General features: G+C 40.5%; 1 protein-coding gene across 2 annotated transcripts in view; it reads left to right on the forward strand.

Moving 5' to 3' along the window:
- Positions 1 to 1,205: 1,205 nt before the first annotated feature.
- ASCC3 (activating signal cointegrator 1 complex subunit 3) overlaps positions 1,206 to 19,565 on the forward strand; it is a 259,967-nt gene continuing 241,607 nt past the window's right edge. Inside the window, exons 1-2 of one of the 2 annotated variants that reach the window (XM_050316537.1) lie at positions 1,206 to 1,223; positions 18,767 to 18,910. In XM_050316537.1, the coding sequence (XP_050172494.1) occupies positions 18,821 to 18,910 (90 nt within the window). In that variant the 5' untranslated portion in view covers positions 1,206 to 1,223; positions 18,767 to 18,820. Of the gene's footprint in view, positions 1,224 to 1,411; positions 1,445 to 18,766; positions 18,911 to 19,565 lie in introns of those variants that run through there. The other variant, XM_050316536.1, reaches the window with a different exon arrangement.

A 19,565-nucleotide genomic window follows, 5' to 3' on the forward strand; every position in this document is an offset into this window, starting at 1 on the left:
CAGTAAATATGATTTAATGTTTTTTTTTGTCACTAGTAGAAGACCTCCATCTTTGTATTGACCTGATGGTGCAGGGTCTTAGAATTTGCCTGGTCTTGTTTCAGCCTGCATCGATTTTAACTTCCTTTAACAGTTGTCTAGTAGCCAAGTGACTACAACATGATGGGTTTTACCTCAAGCTTGGTATATACTTAATCACACATACTTAACTCTTTCCTAGTTCAGTATGAAGGTTTTTAATAACAGGATGACTGAACTCAAGTGGCATTTTCCAGCGTTTTGACTACTCACTCTAAGGACAAGTAGTATGGAAACATCATAACCAGTTTCACATGACTATCTACCAAACCTGAGATACACTCAGTTTATGATTCCTCTACACTGTGTATGTTTCCTTCTTTTTCAGCAGAGAATGGTGTATGTTACTTTTTTTCTTGAAGTGTGCTGCTGAACATCACCAATTGTGTAAGTACACACACCGGCACATACATCCATGCATGAGTGCCTGCCTTCTTTTAGATGAGCCAGACACTTGCTCAAATTGCAGAGATGGAAGCAGTTCAGTGATCTGAGAAGGTCGTGCTCTTACATGCTTGGTGAGAACAAACACACTTGAAAAGACAGAAGTCATAAATAAATAACCTGAATGCTAACAATTGTCCCAGTGTATTTGTATACCTAAGCACTCTAGAGTGAGTGTTTTTTCCCTTGCAAGTAGGTTTTGCCCTAAGATTGTCTGACACTGCTTATTCTTCTTTCCCCCTCTCTCTGCACAGCTTGGTCTTTGGTGTCATTTCACTACAGTGCCTTTGGATTTGAAACCCCAAGGCTGAGGAACACACAAAACTGGATCAGTAAGTGTGAAAAGCTCTTAAAGCTCTTCTCGCTCAGGTTTAGCAAGAATTAAGTGTGTGGCAATGAATGAGCTACTAAAAAGCACCCAGGGTCGAAGACCACAGACACCGTGTCTGGGAAGGCCCAAGGCATTGACACAGGAGAACCAAGTCCTATGATGTGGTGCTCGCTCACAGGTTGGACTCGACGATCTCAAGAGTTCTTTTGCAATCCGATCCTGCGATTCTGTGACACGCTGCTGGGAGCTGCCCCCGGGGTGTATCCGAGCACGCAGGGATCAACAGGCGCGGGCGGAGCAGCCACGGCAGCTCCGCGAGAGCCGCGTTTGGCCTGCACGGAGAGGCCGGGGGGGCCGGCCTGGAGCCGGGGTAGGCCTGTGCACGGCGCCGGGGCTGCGCGGCGCGGGGAGCCCGGGCGGGGCGGGGGCAGTAGCAGTGGCACAGGGAATTGGCACAGGGATAAAAGCTCATCCCGGGCCATGGAGCCCCGCGGGCCGTGCCGGACACCGCCCCGCCCGCCCGCTCGCTGTACGGCAGTGTCGCGCCGCGCCGCCCGTTGGCGACAGCGGAGCGGCGGGGCCGTACGGCAGGTGCGGCGGGCGGGGGTCGGGGGCGCGGCGGGCGCGGCCGGCGATGCGGGGGTGCCGGGGCTGGGGGCGGCCGCGGCGGCGGGGCGGGGCTCGGTGCGCCCCGGCGGGAAGAGGGGACGTCGCTCAGCGCCGCGGCTGGCGCGGGGCCGCGGTCCGGCTTCCCCGAGCGAGGGGCGGGCCCGGCGGGCAGGCCCTGGCCGGTGCCACGCCGGTGCCCCGGGCCGGCGGCGGGGCCGGGCCTGGCGGTGCCCCCGCTGTGCCCACCGCGCCCCGTGGTGCGTGGGGCGAGGTCGGTCCGCAGGGCCCGGTGCCGGGTGCTGCCCGTGCGCCTGCGGGGCTCGGCCACGGCGCGCTCGTGGGAACGGGAGCGGCCGAGCGGGGAACGCGCGGGTGTCGGACGTGCTTCCAGTGCTTACCACGGCTAGTAATAAACGTAGGGAACTGGAAATGAAGGACGAAAAAATCCAGCACGTGGTCACGCAGAACGTTTCTCTGTTTCGAGCACCACTTGCTTGGTTTCGGTTGCTGCTGGTGGTGAACTGACAGCTGTGCTAATAAACCGTGACAGTCTAGGGCTTCCACCAGAGGTGCTTCAGGAGCGCGTGTCGTGTTGGAATTCAAATAATACCTTTGTTTAGAACCTTTTATGAGCTCTGAATTTGGATTTTGTTATTGTTTTTAATCTGTATAGACCCTCCAAGTCTTCTGGCTTTTTAAACAACTAACTGGAAAGCGGTGCTACTGAAATGGAACTGGTAGCCTTAATTTCTGCATAGGAGAGATCTAATAGTCAAGCTTAGTTACATTACTAAGGATAGACTCGACTTGAATTTAGTGAGTAGGAAAAATATTGGAAGTTCCAAGGAAATTGTAAGAAAGGTTACATTATGTCCACATGGTAGGTTGCTGAGATAAACTTTTAGGAGGAAGAAAACCAAACCAACCATCAGTTCAGATGCAAACAGGCCTTCCTGTGAAGATAGCACTGATTATATCAGTGAGGTGGTGTGTCTGATTAAACACATGCTGGTTTTCAGCAGATTAATTTCCTTTGGATCTGACTTGCTTCTGGCCACAGCAGAATAAACTTGCGTTATCTTAGAGTTGTGAATGTAGATATGTGGAGAAACTCTCTTCCCATTTGTGTGGGAATACAGACCAACTCCCAGCTAGGCCTTTATGCATTGTAGAAACTAGTTGAAATGTTAGACCTCAGTTTTCTCTAAAAGCTAGGACTTTGGAAGAGGTGATGTCACTGGTTCTACTAGATCAGAGGGAAGGCAGGAAATCGTCAAATGACAATATTTTTAGACAGTTCTGTGTTTACGGAATATGCTTTGAAGTTAAACCTGAAGCTCCTGGAGTGGGTCCAGTGAAGGGCTATGAGGATGATTAAGGGGAAGGAGCATCTCCTGAGGAGTGGTTGGGAGACTTGGGCCTGTTCAGCCTCGAGAGAGACAATGAGAGGGTATCCCATAAATGTCTGTAAGTATCTGCAGGGAGGGTGTCAAAGGGATGGAGCCAGGCTCTTCTCAGTGGTGCCAAGCAATAGGACAAGAGGCAGTGGGCAAAAAATGATGCACAGGAAGTTTCACCTGTACATGAGGAAGAACTTGACTGTGTGGGTGACTGTGCACTGGAACAGATTGCCCAGAGAGGTTGTGGAGTCTCCCTCACTGGAGATACTCAAGTATGTCTGCACTGTGCAATGTGCTTTAGGACAACTCTGCTTGAGCAGAGGGGTTGTACCAGATGATCCACTGGGCCCCTTCCAACCCTCTGATTATGTTTTTTTGTGATTCTTGGGTAGGCTTTCTGTTAAAGAGGAGTACACGCTGCTCTTTTTCACCTCTTTGTTTTCTTGTTCTTTCTTTTCTGCAGCTCACATGTATGTATTTGAAATATATCCTTCCAGTACCTTTATAACCTGAGTTTGTTTTGTGTTTCTTTGTTGGTAATTACTTTACATTGTTGGTCATTTTTGGTATCCTCCATTGCATCCTTCTAGACTGGTATGTGTCTTTCTAGAGACAGGATACCCAACAAAGACAGCACTACTCTATTGAAGTCTTGAGTACTGACTAGTGGAAAGGAAGCTTGGTATATTTTACTGCCTCACTCTTATGTTCAAATATTAAATGTTTCCTGTCTTTCCATGTCCTTAATTCAGTGTTACAACTGATGTGGTGATTGTCATTTGCTGTAGTCTGTAGATGAGTATCTGCAAAACTACAGCTAATGTGTTGTTTCTTTGTGTCTTCTGTTTTTGTGCTTTCTTACCTTGCTTATAATATCTTTTACTGTTCATGTTGGATATGTTTTTTTCAAGACAGTTGTAATTTGGCCCCTAAAATAGATGCAGTATCTTGCTTCTCAGTATCATTTACAGTTTTGTTAAGTGCAGTATTAATTCTGTTTTCAGAAAGAACATTTATAGTTGCAAAATCTTTTTTTACAGGGTTAATAAAAACTTTGTTCTTCATAAAGTCCCAGTGTATGTTTCTGCAGGTTTGTGTTGAGCTACAACGCCTCCTTTGAAAACTCTTAGCCTTTATAAATACTGAACTGATCTCTGGCTGGTCCGTGTTATTACTGCGTGTTTCCTTCCTCTTGTCTTACATAGTCATAGGAGCTGCTGTTGGAGTGTGGAGATGGTTGGGGGAAGGGAAGACATATGTTGTCTTTTGCTGGTTAGTTACAGTGTAAGGTTTATTTGATAGCTTTAAAGTTGGGATTAATTCTTGCACATGTTAGTGTTTTGACTGCTGAACAGGTTTCTTTCTCCCTCCTATGAAATTTCCCCATAGAAAATTGTATTCTCATTACTCCAAATAAGAGCATAATGTTTTCCTGGTAAATTGTTTGTAGTAATAATTGTTGAAATTGGTGTTGAGCACTTTCCAGCCTACACATTTTCTTAAACTGAATTATGCTTTAGTGTTTGAAGAAAGAACTGAAACCAGAATCTACTCTCAGGTTTAGACAAACTTATCTAATCAAAAGCAGTTTAACAAATTACCTGTAAGCTGTAGTTGGAAGTTAGAAATATGATAGCTGATGTCTGAGATAAAAAGAGAAGAAAACAAGGGTAGGACCCACGAATGGATTGAGAGACATTAGGCTCCTAAATCCCAAACTGTAATCTTCAGAACCTCTGTTGTCATCTCACCTATAGCTCTTTTGTTTTCAAACAAAGTGTTTGTCTAGTCTCTCCTGTAGCAGCCAGTAGCAGGTGCTTAGGTGATGTATTGAAAAGAAATGGGAAACAAATCCAATTATAGCTTCACTTTCATATTACCTTTCAGTAGTCAGTGATTTAAATAACTGATTATCAGCTTCTAAGCCGTTGAGTTCAGTAGCTACCAAGGTATTTGATTTCCATTAATTCATCTAAGCATACTTGAACTTTTAGTCTTTTTGCCATCCTGTGGCAATGAATTCCTGAATTTAATTATGTCCTACACAGGCATTCAATTTGGTACTATTTTCACCTTACTATTGAGTTTTATCATGTACCTCTTTATTACTACATTATGAGCAATAGTCAGTCACTCTGTGTGTACCCGTTCTTGCTTTCTAAACACCTCATCACATCACAGAAAGGAGCGATTTTGTGTTTATTGCAAGCACAGTCCCTAAGGGGATCTACAGTCAGGGCATTCTTCATGCTTATCTCTCTCTGAGGAATTGGATCACCTCTGCACAAGCCTAATTCAAGTACATTCCTATACTAGGTTTAGGAGTTAATTTTCATCATAGCTGTAGTGATTGAGAAATGTGGCTAAAACAATGTTGATAGATAACACACCAATGTTTTGGCTGCTGCTGGTCTGCACAGCATCAAGGCTTTTTTTTTCTCCCATTCTGCCTGCCCAGCGAGTGTGCTTGGGGTGGGCAAGAGGTTTTGTGGGACACAGCTTGGGTAACAAACCCAAACTGCCCGGTGGGATATACTGGTCTGTGTTTTGTCATACTGAGAAATAAAAACAGAGGTAGAGGGAGAAGAAAGGGTGTGTTTTTGCTTCCAAGGTGTCTGTTGTTTGGAGATTGGTAAAGTGGAGTTTGGGGCATTGGTCAGCCTGTCAGATGTGGGATCAACCCACCCCAGCACTGCACAGGCACCGAGAAATGTGCTTGAAGGAAGCAATAGCAGCACACTGTGGTTCTGTTGTAACGGTGCTCACTGAATTTACCAGTGGTGTGAAGGATCCCTATGCCCAGTTTTTCTTGTAGTTATTCTAGTCACTTGGATAGATACTCCTCTTGAAGTTGTACACAACTTTGTATAGTTCAATGACTATCCATTAGACTAGGGGTAAGCCAAGAAAAGTGTGATTAGGCTACAGTTGCAGTGCTGGATTGCTTGGGTATTTACCAGTTTGTACTTGCTGAGAGGGCAGGTGGTGTTTTCTGTGTTCTACTCAGTCCGTCGACAGGTGGACAGCCTGTCACTGAGTGCATCTCTCAGATGCAAATTAAAACTCACGTTCTTTTTCTGTCTTATTAAATCTTGTGGATGCTGGAGAAGAATAGCTTTAAAAGGAAGGTGGAGACTATAAAAGTTGCTAGATCTCCCCTTGTATGTGGAGCTTATGGATATGGATTATACACCTCCCTTGCCTTTCCCATCATAAGGCATGCATTTACTCTGAGCCATCTCCTACTCCTGCTTGCCCAAAGGCATGTTGGATGTTTGGCCTGAAAAATAGACTGAATCTGATATTACAGGCCTGAATCTTAATAATAAACAAGTCATACAATAAGAATAGATGATTATGGAATGATAGGTTGGTGACTGAAGCATTTGTCAGGTAAATTGTGGAGTAAATTTTAGTTTTCCAGCTGAAAATTGGATTCTGAGTAAATAGTGAGAATAAATAGATAACTTTGTACAGTAGTGACTTGCTTGCATTCAAATATTTTGTAAAACATAGATGGAAACAGTTATATCTAAATCAACCACTCCTTTCGTTGAAACTGGTGAGGACTGCTGAGCTGATTGGCTCAGTGAGTTTTTATTTGGAAACGATTCTGATGAATTTGTTTCAAGAAATAGGAAGGCATTATTCTTAGCTGCTGCTTTATGGTGGAACAAGAGTTCAAAACACAAGTAGATGTGGCACTTCGTGATATGGTTTAGTGGGCATGGTGGTATTCAGTCAGAGATTGGACTTGATGAACTTGGAGGTATTTTCCAATCTTAATGATTATTCCAATTTGTCCTCTCCTCGAACAATTAGGGAAGAGTAAAGAGGATCTCCAAAAGTCCTTTCTTCTGTTTCTTTTAAGAAATGTATTATTTGTGGTGAGTTGACCTTGGCCAGTAGCCACATGCCCACTATAGTCTCGCACTCACGCCCTTCTGCATGAAATGGGGTGAAAATAGATGTTTAACAGTTGCTTGGGAAGACAAACACCATAAGCATACCTTGCTTCTCTTTTCACTGAGTTTTTATTGCTGAGTATGACATCATATGATACAAATCTATGATGCTTCTGAAGCATGAATATAAATAAAATACTTGTCTATATAATTTTCTTATTAGTGTAGCTTTTTTTTTTTTTTCTGGAGAGTCTTTAAGTTCATTCTGTTAGTCGGAGCAGTTTGCATATGTGCCTTGCTAAATACTCATGATACTTGTTCAAAGGCTTTCTAAAGTGTTAAGCCAGAGATTCTTGTATAATACATACATATTTCTTAGCTTGCAGTAAGATTTTTCTAAAACATGTTTTAAGAAATTTTACATACATTCTAACAGAATATGACTGATTCCAGAAATCCAGCCATTTAAAAAAATGCACAGCTGTAAGAATCCTCTTTTAAGCTCCTCTGATCACTAGAGACATAATGGGGCTATTTTCGTTTTTATTGTATCACCCAAGAATAATAGTATGCCCCAATTTTTGTTCTCCTCATTTTCTTATGTAATGTGTACAAGCTTTGAAAAGATGATTAGGGGTTTCCTCACTGTAGGAAACCATACAGGTGTCTTTCTCAAAGTATCCTCTTGCATGTGTGCCCATCATTATAGGCAGTCAGCCCAGGGAGAGTAGGCAGCACCTGTTAGTTTTGACTCTAATTTGCACTCATTGTAACACTGCAGAAATGCAGCACTATCTTTAAGTTCCAATTCTAAACTGTGGTAATGACAAATTATCAATTAGAAAGCTGTTACTTGCTGGTCATCAAATGGCTGATGTGCTGCTTGAAGTGCCTGTTGAACGTGAGCTCTGAAGAGAAGACAAGGGCCTCTGCCTTTAATAATGTTATTTTATGGGACTATGTATTCATTCAGTAGTTGAGTGTTGTTTAAATGTATTTTTAATTAACTTTTTTTTCTTGGTAGAAGGGCCTCTACCTTGAGTTATGCTGTTTTCAGGCTATAGGGGTAAACTTTAAAAGGCACTCCTTGCATTTTTTTTCTTAAATTTTTACACTGAAATTTTGGCTGGGTTTTTTCCCCCCTACATCCTCCCAATGTTAAATAATATTTAAGCCAAATCAAAAGTGAACAGTTGTCTGCCCTGGACAGCTTCTGGTATGTCTGTTATAACCTTGAGTTTCTTCTGTTCTGAAAAATAATTCTGTAGTTTAAGTATTTGCAGGGTTCTTTTTTTCAGGTTGCATTACCATATTATTACCAGTATTATCAATAAAATTACTTAATACAAAAAAAATTAATATTTTCTCTAAATGAGAAATCCTACTTCAGTGCTTTTATAGCTGATTGAAACCCTATTTTGAATGAAATCAGTTAATTATGATGGATAATAATGGTACTGAGTGGATAATAAACATCCAGTTATTTAGAACTGGGAGGTAATACAGTTTTGAGGCATTTGTTTAGTTGTGTCTAAATCTGGTAAGTGATTTGTGTGCTTGAACACATTCCTGCTGGGAATTTAAAAACCTCACAGAATTACACCTTGTATTTGGCTACTGTTTCAGAGGATGTGGGCATTTCCCAGGGTCTTTGTCACACATTCTGTTCCATGGAAATATCTTTGCTGCTATAAAGGGTCTCAAAGGCCACTAGACACTGTAGTTAGAGACTAAGTCCCTGTTACAATCCAATTAATAATTGTTAGAAATGCCTCTGCCTGAATTAAGGTACAAATGAGACTAGATGCCAAAGTCAGTAGTATGGGTTTTATTTAATAGTAAATGTAAGGCAGTAAAAGGGAGATAGAGAGAAAGAAGAAAAGGAGGGAGGGGAAGAAAGAGAATGACAGAGAGAGGTTAAAATAGAAAATGTATCACTACTCCATGTAACCCTGTGGCGTCCCTTCAGTCAGGTTCTTCTGGTCTTCTTCGTGGTGAGGGTCCCACAAATCATGGAAGCCAGTGGATTAATATACATTCAGGAGATGCCAGGCACCTCCCCTGGGGTTTGGGGGAGTCTTTTGTGACAGGCTCTGGATTTGTTACCTCACTTGGATCATGTGCAGTCCTCTGGTGGAGGCCTCAGGAATGAGTCGGGTGGGACTTTGGGGGTCTTTGGTGGTTTATGACCCTTTTCAGCTGCCTCTCACGTGAATGTCCCATGTGTACATGGGGTTACTCCTTTGGTTTGCTGTGGAGAGATTTCACCATCACACACCCAAAACCCTTCTCCTCCACCACCTCCTGAGCCCAGCTAGGGCTGATTCTTAACACAGATACATTCTTCTTTCCTGAACCCTGTTTACTTCTCCTCAGACTTGAGATGATTAAACAATAGTCTTATCTCAAGTACCCCTTCACAGTCCAAATTCCAGACAGGCTTAGGTGGTCCAGACAGGCAGTTGCTTCTTTGTAGTTTGACAAGAAGTCTTTCTAGGATTTGGACAATGTTACAGACATTACTGACATTTCAATCCATCACAGTCCCCCAAAGGTGTATGCCATAAGGGAAGCTTGAATCTTCCTGCATGATTCAGGCATATGTCTTCAGAAATGTTTTCACATTGTTGGTTTTCTATCCAAAATATCAGCTAATTTTGGAGAGAAAAATGTCAGTGCACGTGCCTAAATGCCCTGAAAGAAAGTGGCTCTAGGCTTTGTGTGGTACTTTTCTGCCTATGAATGCAGTATTGTCTGCCTATGTATGTTTTGTAAACATGACCACAGTAGACAAGTGACGTACTCTCAAGTTACATGGGTATGAATTCGGGGAGTTCTTGGGGTTAGTATTCAGAATCCAGATTTTCTTGTAGAGGTTCCTTGGTAAGATGACTGAGATGCGTGTTGGGGATCAAGATGAAAACAACAGACCTTCTAGTAAATAATTTGCCAGATTTATTCTCTAATGGAGCTGAAGACTTTGTTTCTGCTTGCAGTCTTGTTCCCAGTTGTTTAGGAGCTTGACCTTAGACCTGACTAAAAGCAACCTTAAGCTTATTACTTTTAAGATTAGTCTAGGCAAGGTAGACAAACTTTGGGAGTATGTGTAGGGGTTTGTATCTCCAATTATGCTTCAGGGACCAGGACAAGAAACTTTCCTCTTCACTGCCTCCTAAGGTTCAAGGGCAGGTGTTAGTGCTGAGCTTGCAGGAATAATTCCCTCCATCAGGGATGAATCAATGTTGTTTTCATAAGAAGCAGTGGCAAAAAAACCCGTTCTTCAGCTCTCAGTTTGGTTTGGTCATATGCTCCAGACTATTTCAAGGTATAGTTTTAGGACTGAACATGTTAGTGTTGTAAAAGTGGAGATGGGAGGGGCATTGGAAAGGAGAAAGCTTGAATTGAAACATAAAAAAGTGTAGTTAGTTATTTCCTTCTGTGAAGAATTCCAAAGCAGAATTGACTAAATTATGATTAAGATGTACCTACCATGAACAGTATGACTTAGATATTCAAATTGTAGTACTTGAATCCACGGTTTGCTGTTTCGCTTTTTGAGGTATACGTCTGTTAAATAAATGTCTCCTGTTGGTCTTACTAATTTTATGCTTCTGAAGAAGCTAGAAGGTATAGCAGAATTGCTTTCCTTCTTTTAGTCCCATTTCCTCTGAAGAGTCCTTTGGACTTTGTTTTCTTCTGTGTACCAAACATAAATATTTCTCAAAATAAAAAGCAAAACCTAATCTTAGTTGTACACCCAGCTAATAAGCCACACATAGTTTATCTCGTCCTTTGATAGCTAACTATTCAATAAACTCTGCTTGCTTTCTTCACCTTTGGTATCCCAACAGTAAGTTTATATGCATTGATATTTCAGTTGACTAAAGATAATTTATATTATCCAAAAGTGACTTCCTTATAGCTTTCCTATAAAAAAAAGTTCATAAGATAAGTAATGTTGTTGCCCTGCTGAAATAGAGGTCCAGTTTATTAACTTCAGTGTTAGTAGTCTGAGTCATCATCTCTTCTGCTTATGGGATATTTCTAGCTAATTCAAAAAGACATTTGGATTTTCACTGTGTGTCATAATTGTCTATGTCCAGGCCTAGCTGCATGCTGTCCATGAAAGATGTACCTGAGTGCATGCTGAAGCTGATACTCTGCTTGATAATTCCTCACATTCATCTGCTTTAGTCGCATAGAGGTGCTCACATGGGTTTAAATAGATACTATTTAAGAAATCTTCCTCAAAGAGCTGTACTGTGATGATTTTTACCTCTTGCACAATCAAGTTATACTTAAATACTTCTTCTGTAGTACCAATAGTTGTATCTTTGCAAGAATGTTTTTCAGTATAATTTTTTTCTGGTTATGGCTTTTCTTGGATTGCTGAAGGATTTTGACATTTATGTAATGTAAGGTCAGTTCACATGGACAGATCAATGTCACTTTTAAATTGAAGTGTCAGGGTGTCCACCTTTTGAAGTTCTGAAAGGGCTAATGCACCTTCTCCTGGGACAAGGTGAGAGGATGGATGACCAAACAGACCCTGGCACGCTTTAGAAGCAGTGCTAGAATAGGAAAGCTTGTTTTGGTACATTTTCTTATGGCCACTTTCAGGCATTTTGTGGTCTTTGGCATGGTAATCAAATGTGCAAGTACAATTGATTCCCTTTGGTGGTAGAATTCTGAGCCTACTCAAAACCAAAAGTTGTGTATCAGAGATGGAAAAGCAGATGAATACCTGTTGACAACTACAAGGGTGTCGCCAGGACACACCTAGATGTAGTTGGAAAGCAAAAGCTCAGCTCAAACTGCAGCTGGCCATAGATGTCAAAAACTTTAAGAAATGGTTCTTCAGGTATGTAAACAACAAACAGAAACAGAAGGAAAATATCCTGCAGGAGAGGTGAATTAGTCACCACCAATGCTAAAAATATCCTGCAGGAGAGGTGAATTAGTCACCACCAATGCTAAAAAGACAAAAGCTCTCAACACTTTCACCTTTGTCTTTACTAGCACTGTTGAGCCCCAGGCCTTGGGAAAAAAGCTCCAAGTAGATTCAAGCACAAATCCGCCATCACTGAAGGACAAGTTGTTATCAATCCCCATGGGTCACCATTGGGCCCAACTCTCCTTGATGTCTTCATAAGTGATCTGGATGATGGGATCAACTGTACCACGATGAAGTTTGCCATTAATACCAAACTGAGTGGGAATCATAGAAGTTTGGATTGGAAGGGACCTTAAGGATCATCTAGTTCTATCATCCCTCCCTGCCATGGGCAGGGACATCTCCTACTAGACCACATTGCTCAGAGTCCCATCCGACCCAGCCTTGAGCATTTCCAAGGATGTGGTATCCACTGCTTCTCTGGGCAACCTGTTCCAGTGCCTCAAAGTAAAGAATTTCTTCCTAATATGTAATCTAAACCTACTGTATTTTAGTTCAGAGCCAATTCCCCTTGTCCTATTATTACATGCTCCTGTAAAAAGTCTTCATCTTTCTTGTAGGCTTCCTTTAAGTGCTGGAAGGCCATAATTAGGTTACCCAGGTGTCTTCTCTTTTCTAAGCCAAACAATCCCAATTCTCTTAGCCTTTACTCATAGGAAAGGTAGTCACCGGGTTGTACCTTTGCACCAACCTGAAGTTGTTCATTCCATTGAAGTTTTATTGTGAATCTTTAGCAACAATTATAAGCAATCCTTTTACATCCTGAAGCTGAGTTGCAAAGAACTTGGCAATGCCATCTCTGTGGCCAGTAATTAACGTTGGGGGCTTTATCCTTTTATGTGCTATATAAAGGGATAGGAGTATGTTAAAGAGACTTTTTTACTACCATCTGAACAGCTGCTCCAGCATGCTCTTATCGCAGCAGTTATGCAATTATGTATTATTCATGTATTATTACAGCAGTTATGTTTGCTGAAATGCATCCCACATCCTCTGAGCCATCCTCAATGAGGTGCAACATGTGCTCCTTAGCTGTTATTAACTGAAAGTTTTTTTCTTTCTCTTGCATCTCCATTCTTTTTCATCCTCCCTTTACTTCCTTTGGGCATGCACGTTCCTATTTACCTTCCATACACCTCCTACTTTTCCTGTAGTGACAAACCTTTCTGAAATGGAGTAAGATTGACCCCCTGGGGTTGTTTTCAACCTCTGTTGATGACTCCATGTGAAACAGAGAGGCACAGAGGGCCCTCTATTAAGCTTAAAGCAAAACCAAACAAGTGACCCCCTCTCCCCATCCTATATTTGTGGTTTATTCCTAGTGTTTAAATGAACATACGTATTATGTATGTTGAAGTTAGAGATGCCCTTATGGTACGTGTCCATATGTGAGGCAAGTCTTTAAGTTCCTGTTGCTTCAAATGCAGTTTGTCTCTCGTTGCAGGGAATTAAAACATTAGGGCATAAAAATGCAGACATTTTTCAGTCTAACAGTTAGACTACATCTTATGTTCTTGGAAAAGAAAGGTGAGTTATTCTGAAAAACAGGATTGTTTAGAATTTTTTTTCTTTTTTTTAAAGAAAAAACAGTTCTCCTTAGTAACAATCTCAAAGCACATCTAAAATGAACACTTTATTGGGCCAAGCCATGTGTTGGGCATCACACCAAAACACTATTGGGGATAATTACAAGAAATACCTCTCCAGCTGATGCAAGCAGGAGCAGTGTTAGCCAGCTGGTGTTTAATCACACGTGTGTGGCTAAGATTGTGAGACAATGTGGAAAGAGTTAATACTCTATTGAATGTGTGGCTAGTAATTCCATTTTTTAATTTTTTTTTTAGTTTAGTTGTTGTTTTGTTTGTTGGATATTGTTTTGTTTTGGTTTTTGTTTAGTGGCTTAGGTAATTAAAATCCTGAAATTGTCTGTTATGTGAATGATGGCACGTAGAGGCACTGTTATGCCTCCTTGTTACGCTGAACCATTTGTTTGATTTCTTGTGTTCGCTAAGATGAATGTTGTGTGTCAGGAAGACACTGCTTCTTCCTGAATACATATTCTTTAATCTTACCATCACCCTTTCAAAGGTTGACCCAGTCTTGACTGGAGATCAGCAATATTTGACCCAGACAATGTGAGAGAATGCCAGTGTGATGTCTGGGCCTTTGAAATGTCTGAAATTGTACAATTGTTACTACATCATATAGCGCTGCTTGGAAAGGTGCAAAATATGAGGTTGGAAAATACTGTTATAGTATCTTGCTTTGGCCTGCTGTTTATGATTAATGTCCCAGACATTATTAAACCACTATTATCCCTGGCTGTCAACTTTGATGCTAGGTGCTGTATTTGTACTGTTTACATCAAGCATCCTTGGATAAGAGATTTAAGTGAATCTGATACAAATGTTCTCATTGGTGTAAAGTAGCTTTTAATCTAATGGGTTTATTTTTTTCATTAAAATGTTTTCTTTCAAGTATTTTTTCTTTGGTGTGTACAATGTAGAAAGGGTACACACCAAATAGAATGTGGGGTGTTTATAAATATTGAGTCTCATTTGTAAATGAAATACAAAGTTTATCTTTGTGTTTATGAAGCTGCTAAAGCTAATTAATTGTAGCCATTCTAAAATGTGTTCATGTCACTAAAATTTGATACTTTGGGATTTATCTTTATTCCTCTTGCATAACAGTGTAAAGAAGTAAAATATTCTGTGTGTGGATATATTTAACATGTCTTAATCTGTCCCTATAGTCTCGTTGCTTTTGTGTTTGATTTATATATATTTAAAATATAAAAAGTTACTGTATTGTCCCTTTACTTTTTGTATAGCCATGTGATACCATCATTTGGCTGTGATATTTTTTGACTTTTTAGTTTCCTTTTCATTTGAGATGTTTCCACTTTCTCAAGTGAAAATGCAAATGCTGTTTGATTCAAGTACTTTGTGGTCAGTAGCAACCTGCTATTCATTGGCGATGTCTAAAGCCTCTTTTTCTTTATGATGTTCTTTGATTAGATTAGTTATTAGTAATAACTTCTTCAGGTTTTATAAATGAGAAGTTTACATAGACAGCAAGAAACTTGCTAATAGTTAAAAGAATTATAGGCAATATAGGCAAAACCTGGTAACATGGCTTTACATTCCTTAAGCAGTTTAAACAAAATGACTGCTGTAAGGTTTTAAGGGACATTTAACAAGTCAAATATTAGAGACTTCAGCAGCTGGTACTTTAGGATAATGGAACTGCAGATTTTACCTGTGATTCTGTTAATGCTATGTTATTCCATAATTTTAAGTAAAGAAAGATTTCTGTTCCTCTTGAACATTGAAGTACCATATCTTAGCAGTCACCTTCTCTTAGTTCCACTGGGCAGTTTGCTTGGTTTGTTAGAGAGCATAAGAATTAAGTAAATTCCAAAAGCATGTGTGTTTGACCATAATCTCTGTAACATTTCAGTGCAGAAAGAAAGACATGGTTCTGTTATTTGCTTATATTAAAAATATGGGAAAGCCAGGTACTGGAGGAAAATTTAAGTAGTTGGTGAAAATATAAACTGGAAAACTTCTCTAGTAATGTTTTTTACCTTTGTGATATTGCTAGCATGTTTTTTTTATGTTTCACTTTAACGAATAAAAACGTGTTGAGATTATGATTCATGTTTACTTTAAAACAATAAACTTTGAATGGTTTCTTACCTGAACTCTGAGTATAATCTGTGTATGTGTGTTTTACTTTCTCTACTAAAAAGTTTGAACTTAAAATCACACTTTCTTCTAAAAGCAGTAAAATAGGCTTTAAAAGCTACTGCCTCTCATCTTCACAGAGCTTTATGTGGGTAGATACTGCTCTTTCTACTTTACAAATAGGAGCTTGGTGGAAAGTTAAGGGTTTTTTAAAAGAGGCAGGAAATCTGAGAGTCCTAGGAATCCTTAGCTGAGTGGACCCCAAAGTGTCCTTACTTGATTGGGCGTGGGGGAGAAGATACAATTTTACCTTGTAAAGTTGCACTGATCTGACGGTTGAATTCCCATTCCAGTTGTGCTTCTACAAACATGACTTAAGATGGTACCTGTCTTAACACTTTTCTTCAGCGGTAACGAGTAGAATAATGGCAAAAATTTTTCTGTATGTGGCCCCTGGTAAATAGGATTTAATTGCTGCTGCCGTTTAGGTCCTTGTTCCCAAACGAGCAGATCTTAGCAGGCTCATTTGGTAGTACAGATGTTTCAGAGTTGTGGACAAACAGATATATTTCTCTCAAGTCTAAAGGAATTAGTTAACACTTACAGTGTCTTCAGAAAGACAAGCAGCAGCTGATCCACTCTAAAGGCAGTTGATGCTGGCAGGTATCTACATCAGCAGGCTTTATGTGAAGGCAGATAAAGTACTTTTTTTTAAACAAATGTAAATTTATGCTGCATCTCATAGGGCCACATAATTTTCACCTAATCACAGAATATACTGTGTTGGAAAGGACCCATCAGGATTATCAAGTCCAACTCCTGGCCCTGGGCCGGACACCATAGGAGTCACAGTATGTGCCTGAGAGTATCATCCAATGCTTCTTGAACTCTCTCAGCTTGGTGCTATGACCACTTTCCTGGGGAGCTTGCTCATGTGCCCAACCATCCTTTGGATGAAGAACCTTTTCCTGATATCCAGTCTAAACCTCCCCCGACTCACCTTCATGCTGTTTCCTGGAGTGCTGTCACTGGTCACAAGAATGAAGAGATTGGTATTTTTGACCTGGCTCTTATATGTTACGGAATAGTAGCCTGAGTTTATAAACTTTGCTTTGTTTTTTATGCTAACAGTTGAGTAATTGCACCTGTCCTGTGCAGGGCCAGGAGCTGGACTTGTTGATCCTTGTGGATCCCTTCCAACTCAGCATATTCTGTGATTCTGTCCCCTGCTTTCTATTTGCTAGCTGGTTTTGTTTTCTTACCCTGCTGAGAGTGGGTGTCATGGACCAGAAGCGAAGGGTATGTGTGAAGTTTGCCTATAAATGAGATGCAGAAGCCTTGGGTGACTGCTCTGCCAAACCAGCCCCCTCAGGGACCAGCAAGTTCTGAATGCACAAAGGCAAGTGTGGAGCAGCATTTACTAGTATGAGATCAACTGTAGGGCTTCAAGGCTGGATTTGGCTCCTTGGCTGTGCCTGTGGTCAGGACAGTGTGCCCTTACTTGTCCTCTGGGGTTCCAGGTTTTCTATTTCAAGAAGTATTACACAACTTGATGAACAAAGAAGAAAGAAATAGTCCTTTCAAACTCAGTTTCCTAACAAATGACCCTGCTGAAAATGCATTAAAATCTCCCACGTGTCTGTGAAAAGTGACCTTTTCATAAGTGGGTTCAAACTTCCATCAATTACTGTGCATGTTATTTCAGAAAGGACAATTAAATTAATAATATTAGAATTATGTTGTTATATGTTTTTATAAAGGACCACGATGCTATAGAAAAAGTGTTTGAGTGTAAGTATAAAATAAGTAGGCAAAATGGGGTGATCTGTAATAGCTAATGGCAATTCTGTCACTGGAACAATATGAGAGCAATGTACCTTTTTTGTTCAAACAAAAACGGTCAAGTTAGATTCCCTCAGAGTTTAGACACATTACTTCCCTTCTGTAATGGTGGCTATAATGTTCACAGCCTGTTTTCACTAGGAGCAATACTGGTATGAATTATGTGTCATACATCCACTGAACATTCCAAAAGCTTGCAGTGTTGTTTGGCTCTGTCTGCTTCTAGGCTTGAACACACCCTCTCTGTCCCCTTCACAGTTAAAGATTTAATATTTCTGCATTTTATAGCTTCATCGTTATAACATTTGTCTCCAAGATGTCAGCTGTTGTGATATCTTTTCTCAAAAAGCATCTTAATGTGAGGTGAGAAAACAAGCAGACCTGACAAGTCAGTGACATTTCTCTGTTTGTGACTGGAACACTGCATCTGGATTTGCTTTTGTGCTGTATTGCAAAGCTGATAGCTAAAATACAAATGCAGTCATTAAATGAAGAAAAACTTTAAGGGTAATTGGATGAAATCAGAGAGTTTTTTGGAGAAAGTAATTTTATTAACTCTGCTTTAAGTTCCTTAAATTCTGGATGGCCATTGGTCTTCTTCAAGCATGCAGATCATTAGGTTTGTAATGATATCATTAATTGTTTTAAAAATAATCTAAAGCTGTATCTTATCTGCTACCATCAAAAAATGTAGCTGTGTGTTAGGGTTCATTAAACAATTCAGCTGTGGGCATCTTCTGAAATTAAATAACTTTGAGAATAATTTCACTAAAAGGCTTGGAACAAGTACACTTTCAGATGGGTAACAGCTGTGTTTTGGTGTATAGATATGAGTCTGTTTCACAGAGGAAATAAAACTGTGCAGAAAGAGACTCTAGTCCTGAAGAGAGCCCTGCTCTGTTTGTGAGTGCACTCCCAGTGGTGAGATTAAAACATCTCTAGGTATACTTTTTTCTGTTTTCTGGTAGCCCTTTTATTCTCTTCATCTCTTACAATAGTTCACTGTTGTACTGTGATAATATTTTTTTTCCTGTCATAATTTTCTTGCCCTGTTTTGCTGGTTAAAAATGACTAAACACTTGTCAAGAGGGATGCCTTTTTCTGCATCAGCGCTGGGGGCTGTTAATGACCTGAAAGCTCCCAGCATGGGCTGGCTCAGAGGAAGTCTTCCTGTAGGTTGTAATCACTTACTGCTCTTGGGAGCTAAGGTTCAGTTACATAGATTTCATTACAATACTCATGTTAGTGGTGCTAAAGGAATAATTTCCACTTTGCCTCATCGCTGGGAACTTTTACTTAGGGAGGGGAGAGAAGAACCACCTACTGAGTGACCTCTGTGCCTTTCACCTCCCTTCTCTTGAATGTTGATTATTAGCATTTTGAGATTTTTTTTAAACTGGTTTAATTGAAGTTCCAGCCGAGTTCTGCTTGCTCGAAAAGGTCTTTCAAGTTGGTGATGCGAATTTGTATTTATAGCATTAATAAAACCATGTTATTTGTTTGTTCTCATCTAGGTGCTTGAACTGGGATTTGATTTCTCATCCTATGGATCACTGAATGAGTAACAGATGGCCTTGCCTCGTCTTACAGGCGCTTTACGCTCCTTTTCAAATGTCACTAAACATGAGGATTACAGTGAAGAATTAGCTGACTTAGTGGTAAAACTTCTTTTCTTTTACAAAACATAATTATAGTAAGAATTGTTTGCTTTCTTCGTTTGCATTTCTATTTTATAAGGGTGGGCAAGCAAAACTGCGCAGAGTTTGTGTAGTCTTCTGTGCATTCCTTCATAGTGTCCTCACTCAAAGTCAGATTTGCTGTAGCTTTGTGATTTATACTAGGCCCTTACAATCATGATGTGCCATATGGATAGGGCTGCTTGGCTGTGTTGGTACAACCCTGTTAGTTCATTTTTCAGGACACTGGGTAGGGCTGGTGTGCTTTTAGTTCTGAGCTCATGTAGAGCTGGGAAGCCAAACGTTTCCTTTTTAATATTAAGTTCACTGAATTTAGGTACTTTTTAGTTTCCCAGTGCATTAAAACAGTAGATACCTTGTGGGAACCTGTAATCTGAAATGAGTTTGGAATCTCGGGAGCTGTAAATCTGTTGAAGTTGCAAGAGTTTGGCTTCACAGAGAATTTTGCTTTGGAAGAGTCAAGTAGTGAGAGGGTATGTGTGCATTTGCATATCCTTCTTCCTTACTCTCAGGAAAGAGTCTAGAACAGGTAGCAGGAAAGCTGCTTGCAATCGTTACTATGTACTGACTGAATGCAATTGGAAGGAAGTGTTTTTATCTGGTGTTTCATTTTAAT

The sequence above is a fragment of the Myiozetetes cayanensis genome, unplaced genomic scaffold, assembly GCF_022539395.1.
Source record: "Myiozetetes cayanensis isolate MyiCay16 unplaced genomic scaffold, myiCay2020 scf2-11, whole genome shotgun sequence".
NCBI classification, from domain to species: domain Eukaryota; kingdom Metazoa; phylum Chordata; class Aves; order Passeriformes; family Tyrannidae; genus Myiozetetes; species Myiozetetes cayanensis.